The sequence below is a fragment of the Stegostoma tigrinum genome, chromosome 6, assembly GCF_030684315.1.
Source record: "Stegostoma tigrinum isolate sSteTig4 chromosome 6, sSteTig4.hap1, whole genome shotgun sequence".
Lineage (NCBI taxonomy): Eukaryota > Metazoa > Chordata > Chondrichthyes > Orectolobiformes > Stegostomatidae > Stegostoma > Stegostoma tigrinum.
This window is the reverse complement of record NC_081359.1, coordinates 44,839,521-44,859,997: the sequence shown is the minus strand read 5'-3', so window position 1 is coordinate 44,859,997 and position 20,477 is coordinate 44,839,521. Positions and strand designations below refer to the sequence as shown.

The following is a 20,477-nucleotide window of genomic DNA, read 5'->3' as shown; positions in this document are numbered from 1 at the left end:
CTTACTGTGTTATCGCTGACTCCAGCATTGACAGTTCTTAGTATCTCTAGCTGTTTTAAGAAGCTTGTGAATTTTAAAGAGCTACTCAGTAACTCAGTGAGACCCAAGAATCATAGCATTACTTTTCCATGGTGTCTGAAACTTTAAAATCACTGCTCATGTTTTGTTCAAGCCGAAAATCGGATTTCCTAAAATGGGAAAGCTATATAAAAGTAATGCTCAAAAAATATTCCTCTTCAAGAGAGCATTGAACAAAAAAGATCTCCACAAATACATAATTCAATAATAAGACTGAACTGAAATAAAGGAAGAATGGCATTCCAGGAAAAAAAATTACACACGAATCCATTCGGTATCAAGTTACCTTTTAGGTGAACGTTTCAATTTCTTCATTTCACAAATAATTGATTTGTAACTTAAAAAAAAGCAAATCTAATGTTTAACAAATCCATAACTAAAACTTACTTTGCCAGAACCCACAGGTCCAATCACAGCCACAAGCTCCCCTGGTTTGAGCGAGAAACTAACATGTTGCAGTGATGGAGTTTCTATTGTCTGTCAAACCAAAAAATATGTAAGCATACACAAAAACACATGCAATGAATGCATTTTCATAATATTATTACAATGCAACGTTTTATCTGGTTGAAACACAGGAGTTGAAGTTGGCCAACATAAGTCATTGATGGCATTTACAAATGATAAAATAGCATCACTGATAGCACTCAACTGAACAGGACCAAAGATTGCTCAGACCGTAAGGAATATAGGTAGACTACTCGCCCCCTCAAGACTGCTCCGTCATTTAATCAAAATCATGGCTGATTTGATATTCCTCATGTCCACTTTACTGCATTTTTTCCCTTATCTTTGATTCCCCTACTGATCAAGAATCTTACGATCCTGTGGTGAGATCTTAACTGTTCACAATGAACCTGCTCCCAAAGGTTTCTGCAATTAAGGATTCTCAACCCTCAGTAAAGAAATTGCTCCTCACCTCAGTTTTAAATTAGCATCCCTTTATCCTGACACTAACCTGTACAGCTCTAGATTCTACCATGAAGGGAAACATAGTCTTAGCATTTACCCTGTCAAGTCCTGTAGAATCGTTTATGTTTCATCGATCAGACTGCAGAAGAGGTCCTTCAGCCTATTGAGTCTACACCAACACGCATGAAACATCTCTCTGATGAAGGGTCCAGGCCCGAAACGTCAGCTTTTGTGCTCCTGAGATGCTGCTTGGCCTGCTGTGTTCATCCAGCCTCATTTTATTATCTTGGAATTCTCCAGCATCTGCAGTTCCCATTATTGCATGAAACATCTGATCTTCAACCTAATCCCATTAACCAGCACTCAAGACTATGGGCCAAGTGCTCATCCAGGTGCCTTTTAAAGGATGTGAGGCAACCCACATCTACCACCCTCCCAGCAGCGCCTTGGAGACTGTCACTCTCTTCTGGGTAAAAAAAAAAGGATTTTCCTCACATAGCTCCCAAACATCAAGCCTCACCTTGAGTCCGTGTCCCCTCATAACCGACCCTTAAAGGGAAATCTGCTCCTTATCCACTCTGTCCATGCCCCTCAATCTTGTACACTTCAATCAGATTGCGCCTTAACCTTCTCTATTCCAATGAAAACAACCAAACCCTATCCAACCTTTCCTCATAACTTAAATTTTCCATCCCAGGCAGCATCCTGGTGAATCACGTTTGCTCTTAGTTGAGTGCAATCACATCTTTTCTGTAATGTGGTGACCAGCAATGCATGTAGTACTCTCACTTAAGTTCTACACAACTTCATTATAATTTCCCTGCTTTTGTAATCTATGCCTCAATTGATAGCGGCAAGTGTTCCATATGCCTTTTTCACCACCCTACTTACGTGCCCTTCCGTATTTAGTGATCTATGGACAAGAATGCCAGTCTGTTTGTTCCACAGAATTTCCTAGTGTCATGCTGTTCATTGAACACTTCCTTGTTAAGTTACTCCTTCCAAACTGTATCATCTCATACTCTTCAGGGTTGACTTCCACCTGTCATTATCTGACCATTTGAACATCCCGTTTATATCTTCTGGTAGCCCAAGGCACCCAACTTCACTGTTAAGCACCCGAACAATGTGTGTCATCCACAAACTTACTAATCCAACATGTACACTGACCCACCACCCAACACACAGAGTCACCGGTGTCATTTATGTAAATGACAAATAACAAGGGACCCAGCATAGACCTCTCTGGTACAACACTGGATACTGACTTCCAGTCACTAAAGCAACCTTCTGTCTTCACACTCTATCTCCTATAACTGGGGCAGTTTTTAATCCACTTTATCAAATTACCCTATATCCCATGTATATTTGTCTTCTTGATAAATTTTAGCAAGCTAAATCCATATAAAATACATCAACTGCACTATCTTTACCTACATACTTACACCTTCTCAAAAATTCAATCAAATTTCTGAGGCATGGCCTCCCTTTGATGAAGCCATGCTATTTATCACTGATCAAGCCTTGCCTCTCCAAGTGGCGTTAGATACTCGCCTTCAGAATTTTCTCCAATTATTTCCCACCACTGACTTGGAACGCATTGGTCTATAGTTCTCTAGCTTATCTAACAATCCTTCTTAAATATCGGAACCACATTACTGCTCTCCAGTCCTCTGGCACCTCCGCCATGGCCAGAGAGGAATTAAAAATTTGGGTCAGTGCCCTGCAATCTCCTCCCTCACCTCTGCTAACAGCTTGGGATACAAGTTATCCAAACCTAGAGTACCATCCACCTTTAAGCTTACCAATACCTCCGATACCTTGTCCCTCCCAATGTCAATTTGCTCAAGCATTTTGTAGGCTCTTCTCCTGGGTTCGATACCTCCAACCTCATTTTGTTGAATGAAGATTGATGTAAACCATTGGTTCAACATTCTACTGGTGCTCTCTGGCTCCACCCGCAGACTGCCACCTTGGTCCCCAGTGAGCCTCCTCTTTCACTTTATCCTCTTCCCACTGATATACTTATACAATATCTTGGGATTTCCCTACTTTTAACACCAATAGCTTTCTCATATCTAATTTCTTCCCCCCCCACCCCCTTTTACTCATATCTCCTGTTTGTTTTCCTGAAATACTCATAGAATCCCTACAGTGTGGAAATAGGCACTTCCGCCCATCAAGTCCACATCGACTCTCACAGCATCCCACCCAGACCCATCCCGCTATTACATGACTAATCTACACACCCCTGAATATTATAGGCAATTCAGCATGGCCAATCCACCTAGCCTGCACATCTCTGGTCTGTGGGAGGAAACCAGAATCCCAGAGGAAACCCACACAGACAAGAGAATGTGTAAACTCCACACAGATAGTCACCCAAAGGTGGGGTCGAACCTAGGTCCCTGGCACTGTGAGGCAGAAGCGCTCAAATTTCCTGCTCAAATTTCAATCAGATCACCCCTCATTCTTGTAAACTTCAGCAAATAGAGTCCCAGGCTGTTCAGCCTTTGCTCATAAGACAATGTCTCCAAACTGGGGATGAGCCTAGCGAGCTTTCTCTGGACTGCATCCAATGAAAAAATATCTTTCCTTAAATAAGGGGGCCGAAACAGGTCATGGTACTCCAGGTGATTAGCACCATGTACAATTGCAAAGATTTGCCTATTCTCATACTTCAACATTCTGAAATAATGCCAACATTTAATCAGCCTCTGTCATGTACGTACAAGTGCGCTAGGTTTGTGTTTCAGGTACAAATGCACCCAAGTCCCTTTGTATTGCAGCTTTCACAGTTCTTCTCAATTTAAATAACACTATGCTTTTGTTCTCCCTTTCAAAGTAAAGAACTTCATATTTAGGGCATTGTGTTACATTGCCAACATTTTGCCTAATTGTTTAATTTATCAATATTTATCTATATATTGCTTGTATTTCTCTTGCAACTTACCTTTTCACCTACTTTTGCGTCATCTACAAAGTTGGCCATAGTACATTCACTTCCTTTCTCCATATCAAGAGATATTTTAAATAGTTCTGGTCCCAACACTGATCCCTGTGGAACCAGAGTGATTATAGGTTGCCAAACAGATTCTGGACAAGGCCTCACACCTAACAAGCATTTTGTCTGACCTAAAATGCCACCTCTTCTTTGCACTTATAAAACCTTTAGTTCTCTCAGTACAGTGACTTCAAAGAAATTCTGGGATTTACATACACATACTAATCAATTAAAATCTTCTAACGGATTAAAGATTCAACAGCAGCTTAGGTTTGTTTAGTACACCCTCAGCAGTGTTGTGGCTCTTTTATCTTTTACGTTTAAATTCTGTGTCTGATACCACCTCCCTCACAAACACCTAATGAAGGCATAAGACTCCAAAAGCTAACAAAGTGTGAAGCTGGATGAAGAGCTCTGATGAAGGGCATAGGGCCAAAACGTCAGCTTTTGTGCTCCTGAGATGCTGCTTGGCCTGCTGTGTTCATCCAGCTTCACACTTTGTTATCTTGGATTCTCCAGCATCTGCAGTTCCCATTATCACAGACTCCAAAAGCTTGTGTTTTCAAATAAACCTGTTGGACAGTGTAACCTGGTATCATGTGATTCCTGACCTTGCCCATCCCAGTTCAACACTGGCATGTCCACATCATGGCTTCCCGAAAGACTTCCGGGTATTTAATTCAGACTTCACCCAGGCAGCTATTTCTAATCAAAACATGTTGAACCAATCTAGGTAACTCTCTCTCAATCAATTCCAACCCATCAGGCTTGAGCCCATGCCTTTCACTGCAATCAAAGATAACTGAACCAGCTGCTTATCAAAGGAGACTGGAACAATGTTGCACCCTTAAACTATAAAGCTTCCCCGGTATAGGTTTCTTAGTCTAGCTGAGGTCTTGCAGGGTTAGCATCCAGCCTAAATTTTGTTAAGACTGATTCTGCAATCACTGAAATGGCTGCACTGGTATCTACCTCCAATAGAACTGAATGACCATTCAACCAGACATTTATTTTGACTGTGAGGCTGGATGAATACAGCAGGCGAAGCAGCATCTCAGGAGCACAAAAGCTGATGTTTCGGGCCTAGACCCTTCATCAGAGAGGAGTCTAGGCCCGAAACGTCAGCTTTTGTGCTCCTGAGATGCTGCTTGGCCTGCTGTGTTCATCCAGCCTCACATTTTATTATCTTGGATTCTCCAGCATCTGCAGTTCCCATTATCTCTGATTTATTTTGACTGGTTCTGATTTGGGTGTTGCTAAGGAATCTAACTGTTCTAAACCAGTTGGACGTGGACTTTACAGGGTGTGTACTCTCTTGGGTACTCTCTGAGTTCTCTTAATCAATTTAGTTCTAGTAGGACTCCTTTGCTATCTTGAGTCTGCATACCAGCAGCAACTACAATGGTTTGCCAGCCCAGAACCTAAAGAAAATTTTAACTCTTTATTTGTTCAAGGCTTGGCTGGTGTGTATGTTTTGCTATGGGTTAATTAGAATTAGAATACCTACAGTGCGGAAACAGGCCCTTTGGCCCAACAAATCCACACCGACCATTGGAACATCCCACCCAGACCCATCCCCCTATAACCCACACAACCCTGAGCACTATGGGCAATTTAGCATGGCCAATCCACTTAACCTGCACATCTTTGGACTGTGGGAGGAAACCAGAGCACCCGGAGGAAATCCACGCAGACACGGGGAGAACGTGCAAACTCCACACAGACATTCATCCGAGGCTAGAATTGAACCCGAGTCCCTGGTGCTGTGAGGGTGCACTGCTAACCACTGAGCCACTGAGCCCCCCTAATCTAGAGTCCATTTGTTCAGGATATGTCCCAAGTGTGGCTTTGCAATTGCTTTCACTCATGTTGTGTTTCCCAAGCTTGGACTTGCAAGGATGTCCACGTCCATCAGAATACCTGCAACCCATCGTTCACTTGCTATATTTTCCAGTGACATAGCCAGATGTAGTGCCTGTTTAAAGTACAGTTGGGCTTCAGCTAATATGAATTTTTACACGGTTACATCATTAATCTAACATATCAACTGATCTCTCAGCACCTCATTAAGGGGTGAATCAAAGTCACATGCCTCTGCCAGTCATTTTAACTTAGTCAAAAATCCTGATAGGGCCCTCCATAGTGCTCGAATTGCCGAGTAAAAATGATAGTCTTTCAGAATTGTTTTTCTTCTGCCTCAATGTCATTTCCCCTGAAAAATCAATACGTTCTTTCCTCATACTAGGCATACTCTTCGATGGCAGGTCAAATGAGTCGAGCTTCCCAAATAACAGCATGATGCCAGAAATGCTTGCCTCAACTCAGAGATGGCTGCCACCAATGGAATTTCAGGAATATGCTTTACTATCATCACCATTGAAATAACTCCAGAGAGGCTGGTATCCTATCACCAAGTCACCCTTTATTTACATGTGAAAAGTCCTCAACTCTGGTCCAACACTACCAGAGCATCAGTTAGTCTTTTTATCTGTCAGCCAGGACTGTCAGTCAGTTAGGGTTTCTTGACTGCATCAGATTAACTCAAGAAATTCAATCTGGCTGATCATGTTACAATCACTGCAAACATTTTCCCAACAATAGGTGTTAGTTAATTGGCCCACAGTTACCTGCTTTTGGGCTTCCTCCCTATTTGGTTAGGGTGTCACAGTGGGTGTGTCAATCATTCGGTACAAGGATTTTAAGAAAATTACAGCCAACGCATCGACCACTTCTGTAGCTACTTCATTTAGAATCCTGGAATGCAAGTCATCAGGATTTAGCCTAATTAATTTGTCTAATACCACTTCTCTAATAATAGAGATAACAAGGTGTCGAGCTGGATGAACACGGCAGGCCAAGCAGCATCAGAGGAGCAGGAAAGCTGACGTTTCCGTCCTAGACCCCTCTTCAGAAATCTCTCCACTCTCTAAAGATGGCAATGGTAATTAATTCCTCTCTCTTATTCTTTAATATTAAAGGGATGTTTGAAGTATCTTCTTGCACAAATGCAGATGCAAAATATCTGTTCAACTTCTCTGACATTTTCTTGTTCCCTCAACCACCTCCCCAGATTCATTTTCTAAGTGACCTATGTTCACTTGCATCTCTCTCACTTTCTAAATATTTAAAGATGAGCTTATTGCCAGTTTTTGTATTCTGCACTGGTTTGTCCTATTTTCTTTTCATTATTTCTTTAGTTTATTTTGCTGGATTGTGCATTTATCACTGACCTTTGCCTCTATATATAGATTCTTTTGTTCCCCACTTTATATTCTCCTTCTTTAGTTAGCCATAGTTTGTTTAGAATCTTTTCTTCTTTCTAAGACTGAGTTTTACCTCCTTAAATGCCTCTGCTTATTTACTGCAGTGTCTTATGGGTTAGCACCGCTGCCTCACAGCACCAGGGTCCTGGGTTCAATTCCAACCTTGGACGATTATTTGTGTGGGGTTTGCACATTCTCCCAGTGTCTACATGTGTTTCCTCTGGGTGTTCTCGTATCTTCCCACAGTCCAAAGTCCAAGGGTGTGCAGGTTAGGTGGATTGGCCGTGTGAAATTGCACATATTGCCCAGGATGTGTAGGTTAGGTCAATTAACCGTGGGGGTTGCAGGAATAGGGTAGGGGTGATTCTCAGTAGGATGCTCCTCAGAGAGTTGACGTGGACTTGTCGGGCCACATGGCTTGTTTCCACACTGTAGGGATTCTAAGCATATCAGAATGGCGCTGTACAGAGACACAAAGTAGCACAAATTCTGGGAAGGTAAGGTGACCCATCCAACTTACCACTACTAATCTGCCCAATTCATTTCAGCTAACTCGAAACTTACTTCATTGTAATTCTCTTTATTTACCTGATACACAATTGGTTCCAATCTATTTTTCTTATACTCAAACCAAATATTAAATTTTATCATGTTACGATTGCCACTGCCCAGAGCATCTTTTACTCAGAGGTCATTGATTAAATCTACCTCATTACCCATTACTAGAGCCAGGATAACCTGTTCCCTGGTTGAGTCCATGAAATATTGCACTAGAATACTATCCATAATACACTTTTTGAATTTATTGTTGTAGCTACCCTTTCCAACTTCATTGACCCAACCAACATGATGATTAAAGTCACCTATAATTATTGCTTTAACCTTTTTACATTTGTTGTTCTATATCCTTTCATACATTGCGGCAACCGTTTGAGGATCTGTCCACTATTTGTATCAATGCCTTGTTTCCCTTCCTGTTCTTTATGTCCACACAGATGGATTCTACAATATCCGAGCTACATTATCCTACTGCATCCTAGCTGAAATCCATCCCAACCACACTCACAAATACTTGCTGTAGACCATCAGTCTTGATCTAGTTCAGGTGTGACCTGTTCAGTTTTATTGGTCTCACTCTCCACAAGGTCCAAGGTCCCAGGAATCTGAAAAACACCCCCTTGTACCACCTTTCCAGCCACAAATTCAACCAGTCTGTCCTGCTATTTCTAATCAGGCTAGCACGTGACACTGGCAATAATCTTGGGATCATAACCTTTGAAGTCCTACTTTTCAACTTACTTTCTAACTCCTAAGATTTGGCTTTTAGGGAGTTATCCCATGTTACTTCGAACTGACGTGTACCATAACCACTAGCTGTTCATCCACCTCCTTCATAATGCTCTGTAACCACTATCCTTGACCCTCAAACCAGGAAGGCAACATACCATGCTGGAATCTCATTTTCGGCCACATAATTGCCTATCTATTCTCCTTACATTTGCACATTAGAGTGTAACTGGAGTTTGTTGAAACAAGGGAGTGAGGTGAACGAGGCAAGATGTGACCAGTCCGTCCTTTTATTCTCATTGGTAATATTTCTCTTTAAAGTAAAAGTAAGGTCTTAGGGAATTTGGGCAGCATTTTCCCCTCCTTTGCCAAACTGCAGAACCAACTGTGTGCAATGAATTTGGCTGTTACTGGTTTCCTAATAGGCCACCCCCTCAAAATTATCCAGGGCAATAAGCCAAAGGAGGTTACTGCACAACCAGCCAAGTCTCTTATTCTGCCTGGTGGTTACACCTTTCTGTCTGTGGAGTCAGCCTGTGTTGTAATCACCTTTCTATACATGCCACGCACAACACTCACAGCTTTGAGGATGCTCTATAGTGTTCCCAGCCATTGCTTCAGTTCTAAAACTTCATCTTCCAGAAGCCGCAGCTGGAGACACTTCCTGCATGCATGCTGTCCCCAGGCACTGGAAATGTGCCTAGTTTCCCAAGGATCAGAACAGACAAACTACAACTTTGAGTTCCCCTGTTGTGGCTTACCACATTGGATTAAAGCTTTTGAATAGCTCTTAAAATCAAATAATACTAATTATGTTTGTATAAAAACAGAATACAGCCCTTACAGACTAGAAACCACAGAAATGAATACTTTACATATTATAATCAGGAAACAACTCGATTTGTTGCTGTAAAGAGGGCCACTTTTCAATTGTAAATCAGATCAGATTTCTTTTGAAAATAACACTTCAGGTTGAGTTAACTGCATATCAATTGTTTATATATAAATATAGGACGGAAAAAAAAATGCTGTAACTCAGAGGATGGTGGGTATGTGGAAGCTACTGCCTGGTAGAGGTAGAAACCTTAATAACACTTAAGAAGTATTCCTATGCGTAGTTGAGATGCAAAATATATGAGGTTATGGGCCAAGTGCTGGAAAATGAGATTAGACTAGTCAGGTCCCATTTCTGAAGAAGGATCCAGACCCGAAATGTCAGCTTTCCTGCTCCTCTGATGCTGCTTGGCCTGCTGTGTTCATCCAGCTCTATACCTTGTTATCTCAGACTAGTTAGGTGCTTGTTTCTGACTGGCACAAATATGATGGCCGAAGGGCCTTTTCCTGCTCTGTAGACGACAGCTCCATCTTCAACACTGTTATCACCTCCAGGCTGATCTCAAATCTGCGTGACCTTTGACTCAGCTCTGCCCTCTGCAATTGGATCCTCAGCTTTCTGACCCATTAGCCACAATCAGTGAGGATGAGTACCTGCACCTCCTCCACATTAATATTCAACACGAGAGCCCCCCAAGGATGCATCCTGTGCCTCCCCATTGTACTCCTTGTACATCTATGACTGTGTTGCCAAATTCTGAATAAACGCCATCCACAAGTTCGCTGACGACACCACTGTAGTGAGATGGATATCTAACAATGACGAGTCAAAATACAGAAGGGAAACCGAGGACTTGGTGACACAAAGCGCAATGAAAACAATCTGTCTCTCAATGTCGGCAATACTAATGAACTAATCATCGATTTCAGAAAGAAAGGAGGAGAACACGTCCCCATCTACATCAACGGAACTGCCGTTGAGAGGGTAGACAGCATCAAATTCCTCGAATGATGAGAACTAACAATCTGTCCTGGACTTACCATGTAAATGCAACAGTCAAGAAGGCACAACAATGCCCCTTCTTCCCTAGACAGCTCAGGAATTTCGGCACGTCCATAACGTTCCTCACCAACTTCTACAGATGCACCATTAAAAGCACACTATCTAGGTGCATAACATCCTGGTATGGCAACTGCTCAGCCCAGGGCCGTAAGAAACCACAGACATCAGTGTACACAGCCCCGGCTACCATGGAAGCCAACCTTCCATCCATGGACTCTATTTGCATAGGTCGTTACCGCAGAAAGGTGGCCAACATCATCAAAGACCCATTGCACCCTGGTAATGATCTCCTACAACCTCTTGTGTCAGATAGAAGATGCAGAAACCTGAAAACTTCCACAAGCAGGTTCAGGAACAGCTTCTTTCCAGCAGTTATCAGACTGCTGAATGGACTCTAGCCTCAAATAATGTAACCTGCAATGTTGCCTGTATGCCTCAAGGTCTTTTTGATCTGTACGTCCTTTGCTTGCTGTGATTTGCCTGTACTGCTCGTAAACAAAGCTTTTCACTGTATTTCAGTACATGTGACAATAAAATCAATCAATAAACTGGAGAATGTTGATTGGAGGCAGCTAATTGAGGGTAAATCCACCATATACATATGAGTGTGTTTCAAACAGCAGTTGTTAAGAGTTCAAGAGGGGCACGTTCCTGCAAGAATGAAGGATAGCTTTAGTAACTTATATGAACTTTGGATAACCAGCAATGTCATGACCTTTGGTCAAAAATAAAAACAAAGCATACGTAAGGTCCAAGAGGATGAGAACTGACAAAGCCCTTGAAGTATATAATGAAAGTAGGACAGAACTTAACAAGGAATTAGAAGGGCTGAAAAGGATCATAAAAAGTCATTAGCAAACAGGATTAAGGAGAATCCCAATGATCTTTATACACATATAAAAGCAAGAGTGTGGCCAGATGATGGGTGTGAGGTCCTAAACAAATACTGTGTGTTGGTATTCGCTAAAGAGAAGGAACTGGTGGATGGTGACCTCAGGGAGAGTGTCGAATTTCCATGTCAAGTGACTATTAAAAAGGAAGAGACATGTGCATTTTAAAAAGTATTAAGGTAGATAAGTCGGCAGGTCCTGATGTGCTATTTCCCAGAATGTTGAGGCAGGCAAGAGTAAATTGCTGGAGAATTCACAGACATCATTGTACGTTCTTTAGTCAACGGGAGGTCCCAGGGGACTGGAGAATAGTCAATGTCATCCCATCATTTAGAAAGGGCAGCAGGGATAATCCGGGAAATTACAGACAGGCTTGTGAGCCGCACAGCAGTACGGAAGTTATTGAAAAAGATTCTCAGGGAGAAGATCTATATTTATTTAGAAGCAAAAGGACTTACTAGCGATAGGAAGCATGGTTTTATGAGGGGGTGCCATGCCTCACTAACTTGATTGAGTGTATTGAGGAGGTGACAAAGATGACTGACGAGGGAAAAGCAGTTGATGTTGTCGACATGGAGATCAGTAAAGCCTTTGACAAGGTCCCTCATGGCAAACTGGTACAAAAGGTGAATTCACATGGTGTCAGGGTGAGCTGGCAAAATGGATACAAAACTGACTTAGTCATAGGAGGCAGAGGGTAGTGGTGGAAGGATGCTTTTTGGAATCGAGGGCTGTGATTAGTGGTGTTCCACAGGGATTAGTACTTGGTCCTCTGCTGTTGCGGTCTACATAAATAATTTAGAGGAAAACATGGCCGGTCTAATTAGTAAGTTTGCGGACGATACAAAGATTGGTGGATTTGCGGATAGTGAGGAGGATTGTCAGAGGATACAGCAGGATGGGCAGAAAAGTGGCAGATGGAGTTTAATCCAGACAAATGTGAGGTCCTGCATTTTGGAAGGTCAAGTACAGAAATTATACAGTGAATGATAGAACCCTTAGGAGTATTGATATGCAGAGAGATCTGGGTGTGCATGTCCACAGATCACTGCAAGCGGCAGCACTGGTAGACAGGGTAGTTAAAAAAAATGCCTAAGGTATGCATGCCTTCATTAGAAAGGGCACTGTGAAGAAGGATAGGCAAGTTATGCTGCAGCTTTATACAACTTTAGTGTGGCCTAACTGGATCTATGAGGAAGCAGTAGTAACCACTGGGCAGCCATACCACCCACAAAGTGAGTCAGTTTTAAATAACTCAGCAGCAAGCTTTTTGTATTTAAAGAATTCCTTCATTTCTCATGCCCTTGTCCTGGAGGTTGTTGAAGGAATTATGTTTTTCTCACTCTTGGATTTCCTCTTCCCCACCAAAAAAAAAGTGAGATATGTAGGCCAATTAAAACAAAATTATTAAATGAAATCATATTCAATCTCTATTTCAGTGCAGGTCTGTTAGTGATTTTCACACAGCTTTACATTGTCTTAAGTGATGGCTTTGAAATTGCAAAAATACGTCAGCACTTGCAATGGCTCCTTTGGTCAATCTGCCAGAGGGTGGTTTCATAGGTAAGGGTGAAAGGAGATCAACATGGTGGGGGGAAGGGAGAGGATCCATATTTCCTTCTCAAGCAGTTGTAGACAAATACTTCACATGCCAAAGTGAACACTGTCCTGATAGTTTTTTTGTTTCATTGAATACCTCTCTTTCCATGATGGAAAGCAGCCTGTATCTGGAGCAGTTTGTCGTATTTTAAATAGGGAGAGAAAAAATGCACACTGCATCATGTGACCTGAACAGTCCACCAAATTCATCCGTTAAGTCAGCAGAACATTGCTAAGCAGTCTGTCATCCCTTCTCCCACAAGCTTTGGTGAGTCTTCACACTTTGAATTTTCTTGCTAAATGCTTTCGCCCTTAAAGAACAGTCAAAGACAGTGGAGCCTATTTAAATTTGCAGACACCCATTGATTCTGACATTTCTTGCTTCCTCTAGAAACAAGAATAAGTTCAAATCCACAAAACGAATCAGGTGATCCTCAAAATCCACATTATGGCTATAATTCTCTTTCCTCCTGCAAGTTACTCCTTAATAATTACTGTAACCAAATCTTTGGTCAGCTAGTCTAAATTTAAATTCTCTGGCATCCAATTCTGTTTGACAAAGCTCCTGTTCAATGGCTTTGAACACGTTAGTACCTTAAAAGTAGTGTTTAAATTGTGCTGTATATAATCAAGTTGTAGTCCATAAAGCTCTACCTAATCTAGGGGTCACAATGGAAAACAGAAAATCTACAGTTTCCTTTCATACTACCAATTCTGTTCCTGATCAGTCTCCAAAACTCTTAACAACAAATGAACTGTTTTGTCACCAAGGCAGAGAACATATAATATGCAATATAAAATGAGTCAGGTGCCTCTACTTTGTGCCTTTCTGCATATCCATTAAGGCAAGCTAGCCCTGACTCTCATCCTCGTTCTAGTCCATTAAATATGCCTCATCTTAGATTTTCTGTGTCAGCATGCTCATTTGACACAAAATACACTTAGTGCTTCTTGTCTTCGGGATCCTTAGAGGGGAGGGGGAGAAGCCCCAAGTCGTGGTCCACATAGGCACCAATGACATAGGTAGGAAAAGGGGTGGGGATGCAAGGCAGAAAGTCAAGGAGCCAGGGTGGAAGCTTAGAGCTAAAACAAGCAGAGTTGTTATCTTTGGTTTGTTACCTGTGCCATGTGCTAGCGAGGCGAGGAATAGGGAGAGGGAGCAGTTGAACACATGGCTAAAGGGATGGTGCAGGAGGGACAGGAATAGTTGTTACAGATTTCAGGATTTAGATGTTTCAGTAAGATCAGGGAAGGTGGTAAAATAGTGGGAGGTGTGGCATTGTTAGTCAAGAATAGTATTACGGTGGCAGAAAGGACGTTTGATGAGGACTCATCTACTGAGGTAAGAAACAGGAAAGGAGAGGTCACCCTGTTGGGAGTTTTCTACAGGCCTCCGAAAAGTTCCAGAGATGTAGAGGAAAGGACTGCAATGATGATTCTGGAGAGGAGCAAAAGTAATAGGGTAGTAGTTATGGGGTCTTTAACTTTCCAAATATTGACTGGGAACGCAATAGTTCGAGTACATTAGATGGGTCAGTTTTTGTCCAATGTACGCAGGAGGGTTTCCTGACACGATATGTAGATAGGCCAAAAAGAGGCGAGGCCACATTGGATTTGGTACTGGGTAACGAACCAGGCCAGGTGTTAGAATTGGAGGTAGGTGGGCACTTTGGTGATAGTGACCACAAGTCACATTTACTTTAGTGATGGAAAGGGATAGGTATGTACCGCACAGCGAGAGTTATAGCTGGAGGAAAATTATGAGCCGATTAGGCAAGATTTAGGATGCATAGGATGGGGAAGGAAACTGCAGGGGCTGGGCAGAATTGAAATGTGGAGCTTGATAAGTATGTACCTGTCAGGCAGGCAGGAAGTGGTCGTGTGAGGGAACCGTGGTTTACTAAAGAAGTTGAATCTCTTGTCAAGAGGAAGAAGGAGGCTTATGCAAAGATGAGGTGTGAAGTCTCAGTTAGGGTGCTGGAGAGTTACAAGTTAGCCAGGAAGGGCCGAAAGAGAGAGCTCAGAGGAACCCAGAGGGGACATGAGAAGTTTTTGGCAGGTAGGATCTAAAGCTTTTTATAGGTATGTCAGGAACAAAAGAATGACTTGAGTAAGATTAAGGCCAGTCAAGGGCAGTAGTGGGAGATTATGCATGGAGTCCGAAGAGCTAGGAGGGGCGCTAAATGAATATTTTTAATCAGTCTTCACACAGGAAAAAGACAATGTTGCAGAGGAAAATACTGTGATACAGGCTATTAGACTAGACAGGATTGAGATTCATAAGGAGGAGGCGTTAGCGATTCTGGAAGGTGTGAAAATAGTTAAGTCCCCTGGGCTGGATGGGATTTATCCTAGGATTCTCTGGGAAGCCAGGGAGGAGATTGCCGAGCCTTTGGCTTTGATTTTTATGTTGTCAGTGTCTACAGGAATAGTGCCGGAAGACTGGAGGATTGCAAATGTTGTCCCTTTGTTCAAGAAGGGGAGTAGAGGCAACCCTGGCAATTATAGACCAGCGAGCCTTACTTCGATTGTGGGTCAAGTGTTGGAAAGGATTATAAGAGATAGGATTTATAATCAGCTAAAAAGGAATAATTTGATTAGGGATAGTCAACACGGTTTTGTGAAGAGTAGGTCGTGCATCACAAACCTTATTGAGTTCATAGAGAAGGTGACCAAACAGGTGGACGAGGGTAAAGTGGCTGATGTGGTGTATATAGATTTTAGTAAAGCATTTGATAAGGTTCCCCATGGTAGGCTATTGCAGAAAATACAGAGGCATGGGATTGAGGGTGATGTTGTGGTTTTGATCAGAAATTTGCTAGCTGTAAGAAGACAGAGGGTGGTGGTTGATGGGAAACGTTCATCCTGGAGTTCAGTTACTAGTGGTGTACCGTAAGGATCTGTTTTGGGGCCACCGCTGTTTGTCATTTTTATAAACGACTTGGATGAGAGCGTAGATGCATAGGTTAGTAAATTTGTGGATGACACTAAAGTCAGTGGAGTTGTGGACAGTGAGGAAGGATGTTGCAGGATACAGAGGGACATAGATGAGCTGCAGAGCTGAGCTGAGAGGTGGCGAATGGAGTTTAATGCAGAAAAATGGGAGGGGTTCCACTTTGGAAGGAGTAACAGGAACACAGAGTACTGGGCTAATGCTAAGATTCTTGGTAGTGTGGATGAGCAGAGAGATCTCAGTATCCAGGTGCATAGATCCCTGAAAGTTGCCACCCAGGTTGATAGGGTTGTTAAGAAATATGGTGTGGTAGGTTTTATTGGTAGAGGGATTGAGTTTCGGAGCCATGAGGTCATGATGCAGCTGTACAAAACTCTGGTACGGCCGCACTTGGAGTATTGTGTGCAGTTCTGGTTGCCGCAATATAGGAAACATTGGAAAGGGTGCAGAGATTTATCAGGATGTTGCTTGGTATGGAGGGAAGGTCTTATGAGGAAAGGCTGAGGGACTGGAGGCTGTTTTCATTACAGAGAAAAAGGTTAAGAAGCGACCTAATGGAGATATACAAGATGATCAGAGGATTTGATAGGGTGGACAGTGAGAGCCTTTATCCTCGGATGGTGATGGCTAGCACAAGGGGACATAGCTTTCAATTAAGGGGTGATAGGCATAGGACAGATGTCAGAGGTAGATTCTTTACTCAGAGAATAACAAGGGCATGGAATGCCCTGCCTGCAACAGTAGTAGACTCGCCAGCTTTAATGGGAACTAAATGGTCATTGGATAAATACATGGATGATAATGGAATAGTGTAGGTTAGATGGGCTTCAGATTGGTTTCACAGGTCGGCGCAACACCGATGGCTGAAGGTCCTGTACTGCGCCGTAATGTTCAATGTTCTATGTTCTTCAGCTACAATTTCATAGAATCATACACGACAGAATAGCCCTTTGGTCAATCGAATCTGTACTGCTACGACCACATACATCAAATCTACTAGCCCCAATTTCCAGAAATTCAATTGCTCATCCAAGTACTTTTTAAGAGGTTGTGAAGTTACTAGCCTCAACTACTCTTCTAGGCAGTGCAATCCAGATCCTGACCACTCTCTGGGTAAAAACCTTTTCCTCAATTCTTCAGTAAACCTCCTGCCTGTCACCTTAAAATACAGCAAATGAAAGCAAAATAACTTTGATTCAAAGATGATAAGAAGTTAGTATACTTTTGCTATTTGAGCCCCGGATCCCTGATCACAACTGGGAACGAACAAAGACATTGGAAAGGATTGACGAATAGGGCTTTGGAGATGGCTGGGAAGCTAGAAATGGCAGGGATATAGAAAGGGCTGATGCAAGGGGAGAGCAGAGGCGAGGTGACAAGCAATTGGCAGAAAATGAGCATGAAGCAATCACATTAATGGGAGGGAAATCGCACATGTCAGTTTGCATTATATTTTGACAGGATGGTTAAACAGGTGCTTGGTATGCTTGCATTTGTTGCTCAGTCCTTTGAATATAGGAGTTGGGAAGTCATGTTGAGGTTATGCAGGACATTGGTGAGGCCTCTTTCAGAATACTGTGTCCATTTCTGGTTACTCAGTTATAACAATGATATTATTGAGCTGGAGAGGGTTCAGAAGAGATTTACCAAAATGTTGCTAGATATGGAAGGTTTGGCAAACAAGAAAGGCTGGACAGGATGGGACATTTTTCACTGGTGTGTCGGAGGTTGACAGGAAACCTTAAAGAAGGTAATAAAATAATAAGGGGTATAGATAGAAATAATGGTAATTATCTTTTGCTTTAGATGGGGGATTTCAAGACTAGGGGACACATTTTTAAAGCGAGAGGACAGAGATTTACAAAAGACACAAGGGGCAAATTTGATAAGGTTCCCCATGGTAGGCTCATTCAGAAGGTCAGGAGGAATCGGATACAGGGGAACTTAGCTGTCTGGATACAGAATTGGCTGGCCAACAGAAGACAGCGAGTGGTAGCAGAAGGAAAATATTCTGCCTGGAAGTCAGTGGTGAGTGGGGTTCCACAGGGCTCTGTCCTTGGGCCTCTACTGTTTGTAATTTTTATTAATGACTTGGATGAGGGGATTGAAGGATGGGTCAGCAAGTTTGCAGGCGACATGAAGGTTGGAGGTGTCGTTGACAGTATAGAGGGCTGTTGTAGGCTGCAGAAGGACATTGACAGGATGCAGAGATGGGCTGAGAGGTGGCAGATGGAGTTCAACCTGGATAAATGCGAGGTGATGCATTTTGGAAGGTCGAATTTGAAAGCTGAGTACAGGATAAAGGATAGGATTCTTGGCAGTGTGGAGGAACAGAGGGATCTTGGTGTGCAGATACATAGATCCCTTAAAATGGCCACCTAAGTGGACAGGGTTGTTAAGAAAGCATATGGTGTTTTGGCTTTCATTAACAGGGGGATTGAGTTTAAGAGTCATGAGATCTTGTTGCAGCTCTATAAAACTTTGGTTAGACCGCACTTGGAATACTGCGTCCAGTTCTGGTCGCCCTATTATAGGAAAGATGTGGATGCTTTGGAGAGGGTTCAGAGGAGGTTTACCAGGATGCTGACTGGACTGGAGGGCTTATCTTATGAAGAGAGGGTGACTGAGCTCGGACTCTTTTCATTGGAGAAAAGGAGGAGGAGAGGGGACCTAATTGAGGTATACAAGATAATGAGAGGCATAGATAGAGTTGATAGCCAGAGACTATTTCCCAGGGCAGAAAAGGCTAACACGAGGGGTCATAGTTTTAAGCTGGTTGGAGTAAAGTATAGAGGGGATGTCAGAGGCGAGTTCTTTACACAGAGAGTTGTGAGAGCATGGAATGCGTTGCCAGAAGCAGTTGTGGAAGCAAGGTCATTGGGGACATTTAAGAGACTGCTGGACGTGCATATGGTCACAGAAATTTGAGGGTGCATACATGAGGATCAATGGTCGGCACAACATCGTGGACTGAAGGGCCTGTTCTGTGCTGTCCTGTTCTATGTTCTCTAAATTGATTTTTAGAGGGTAGTTTGCGTGTGGAATGAACTTCCTGAGGAACTGTCGGATGTGGATACAATAACAGACATTTAAAAGATATTTGGAAAAGGACATGAATTGGAAGGGTTTGGAGGGATATGAGCCAGGGCCAGGCAGAAGGGCTAGTTTAGTTCGAAATTATGTTCAGCATGGACTGGTTGGATCAAACGGTCTGGTTCTGTGATACCTGACTCTATATGCTCCCTTATTACTAATCCTTCAACTAAGGGAAATTGCTGCTTCCTATTCATCCTGTCCATTGCCCTCAATCTTGTACACCTCTATATCCCTCCTCAAAGTTTTCTGCTCCGAAGAAAACAATCAAGATTTATTCAGCTTCTCTTCATAGCTAAGATCCTCCATTCCAGGCACCATCCTGGCGAATCTCCAGTGCAATCACATTCTTCCTACACTGTAGTGACCAGAACAGCACACATTACTCCAGCTGTGGCTAACCAAAGTCCTGTACACCTCTAATATAACCTCTCTGCTCTTATAAATCTATGCTCAAATTATAAAAACAGTCTCTGTGGCACAACCAGTTAGCATGTTCAGCTGTTAACCAGAAAGTTGGTTGTCCGAACCCACCCAGAGACGACAAGATGCCCTACCTGGCCGGAACGGTGACTCAGTGGTTAGCACTGCTGTCTCACAGCGCCAGGGACCTGGGCTCAATTCCACCCTCAGGCGACTGTCTGTAGGGAGTTTGCATGTTCTCCCTGTTTCTGCGTGCGCTGGATTCCTCCCGCAGTCCAAAGATGTGCAGGCTAGGTGGATTGGCCATGCTAAATTGCCAATAGTGGCCAGGGATGTTTAGGTTAGGTGTGTTAGGCATTGGAAATGCAGGGTTGGGGGACAGATCTGGGTAGGATGCTCTTTGGAGGGGTAGTGTAGACCTGTTGGGCTGAATGGCCTGTTTCTATACTGTAGGGATTCTATGATACTATGAAGTGTCCCATGTGCCTTCTTAACTACCCTATAAACCGAATCTGTCGCCTCTAGGGATCTGTAGACGAGCACTCTCAGGTCCTTCTGAGCTTCATATTGCCATGCCACTCATTGAGTACTCTCAACTTGTTAATTCTTCTGAATTGCCTCACTTCACACTCGCCAAGGTTAAATTCTATTTTCCCATGATCTGCCTATCTGTCCAATATAAAGAAAAATAGCAATAATGGACTGCTATTTTGTTGGACAGGAAGAAAGTACGCTTGTGTTTCTCAGGAGTTTATACTAGGAACTCTGCTCTTCCTAAAATTAATGACAGGATAATTTCAAAAATTTGCAAGTGGTACAATTTAGAAATATAGTAAATTGTGAGAAGAAAACAGATAAATTCATGGAATGGCAGACACAGAGCTGATGTAACTTAATGCAATAGTAGCAGTAACAAGAAGACCTGAAAGCATACTTGCAGAAATTGTTGAAGAGAGGACGTCAGATTGAGAAAGTGGTTAAAAAAGCATGGAGGATCCTGAGCCCTATTAATAGAGGCACAAAGAAATAAATTTTATGTCAACAAAAATAGCGATTGGGCTTCAACTTTCTTTTTCTT

General features: G+C 42.7%; 1 protein-coding gene across 4 annotated transcripts in view; it reads right to left on the bottom strand.

Annotated features, from left to right (window-relative positions):
- The window catches only part of abcc4 (ATP-binding cassette, sub-family C (CFTR/MRP), member 4), a 492,919-nt gene that overhangs the window by 299,109 nt on the left and 173,333 nt on the right, over positions 1–20,477 (bottom strand). For all 4 annotated transcript variants that reach the window (XR_007247792.2, XM_048533436.2, XM_048533434.2 and 1 more), the window contains exon 10: positions 466–555. Coding sequence is in view for 3 of the 4 variants with exons in the window: in XM_048533436.2 (XP_048389393.1) it covers positions 466–555 (90 nt within the window). In the remaining variant the exon portion in view is untranslated. The remainder of the gene's footprint in view (positions 1–465; positions 556–20,477) is intronic.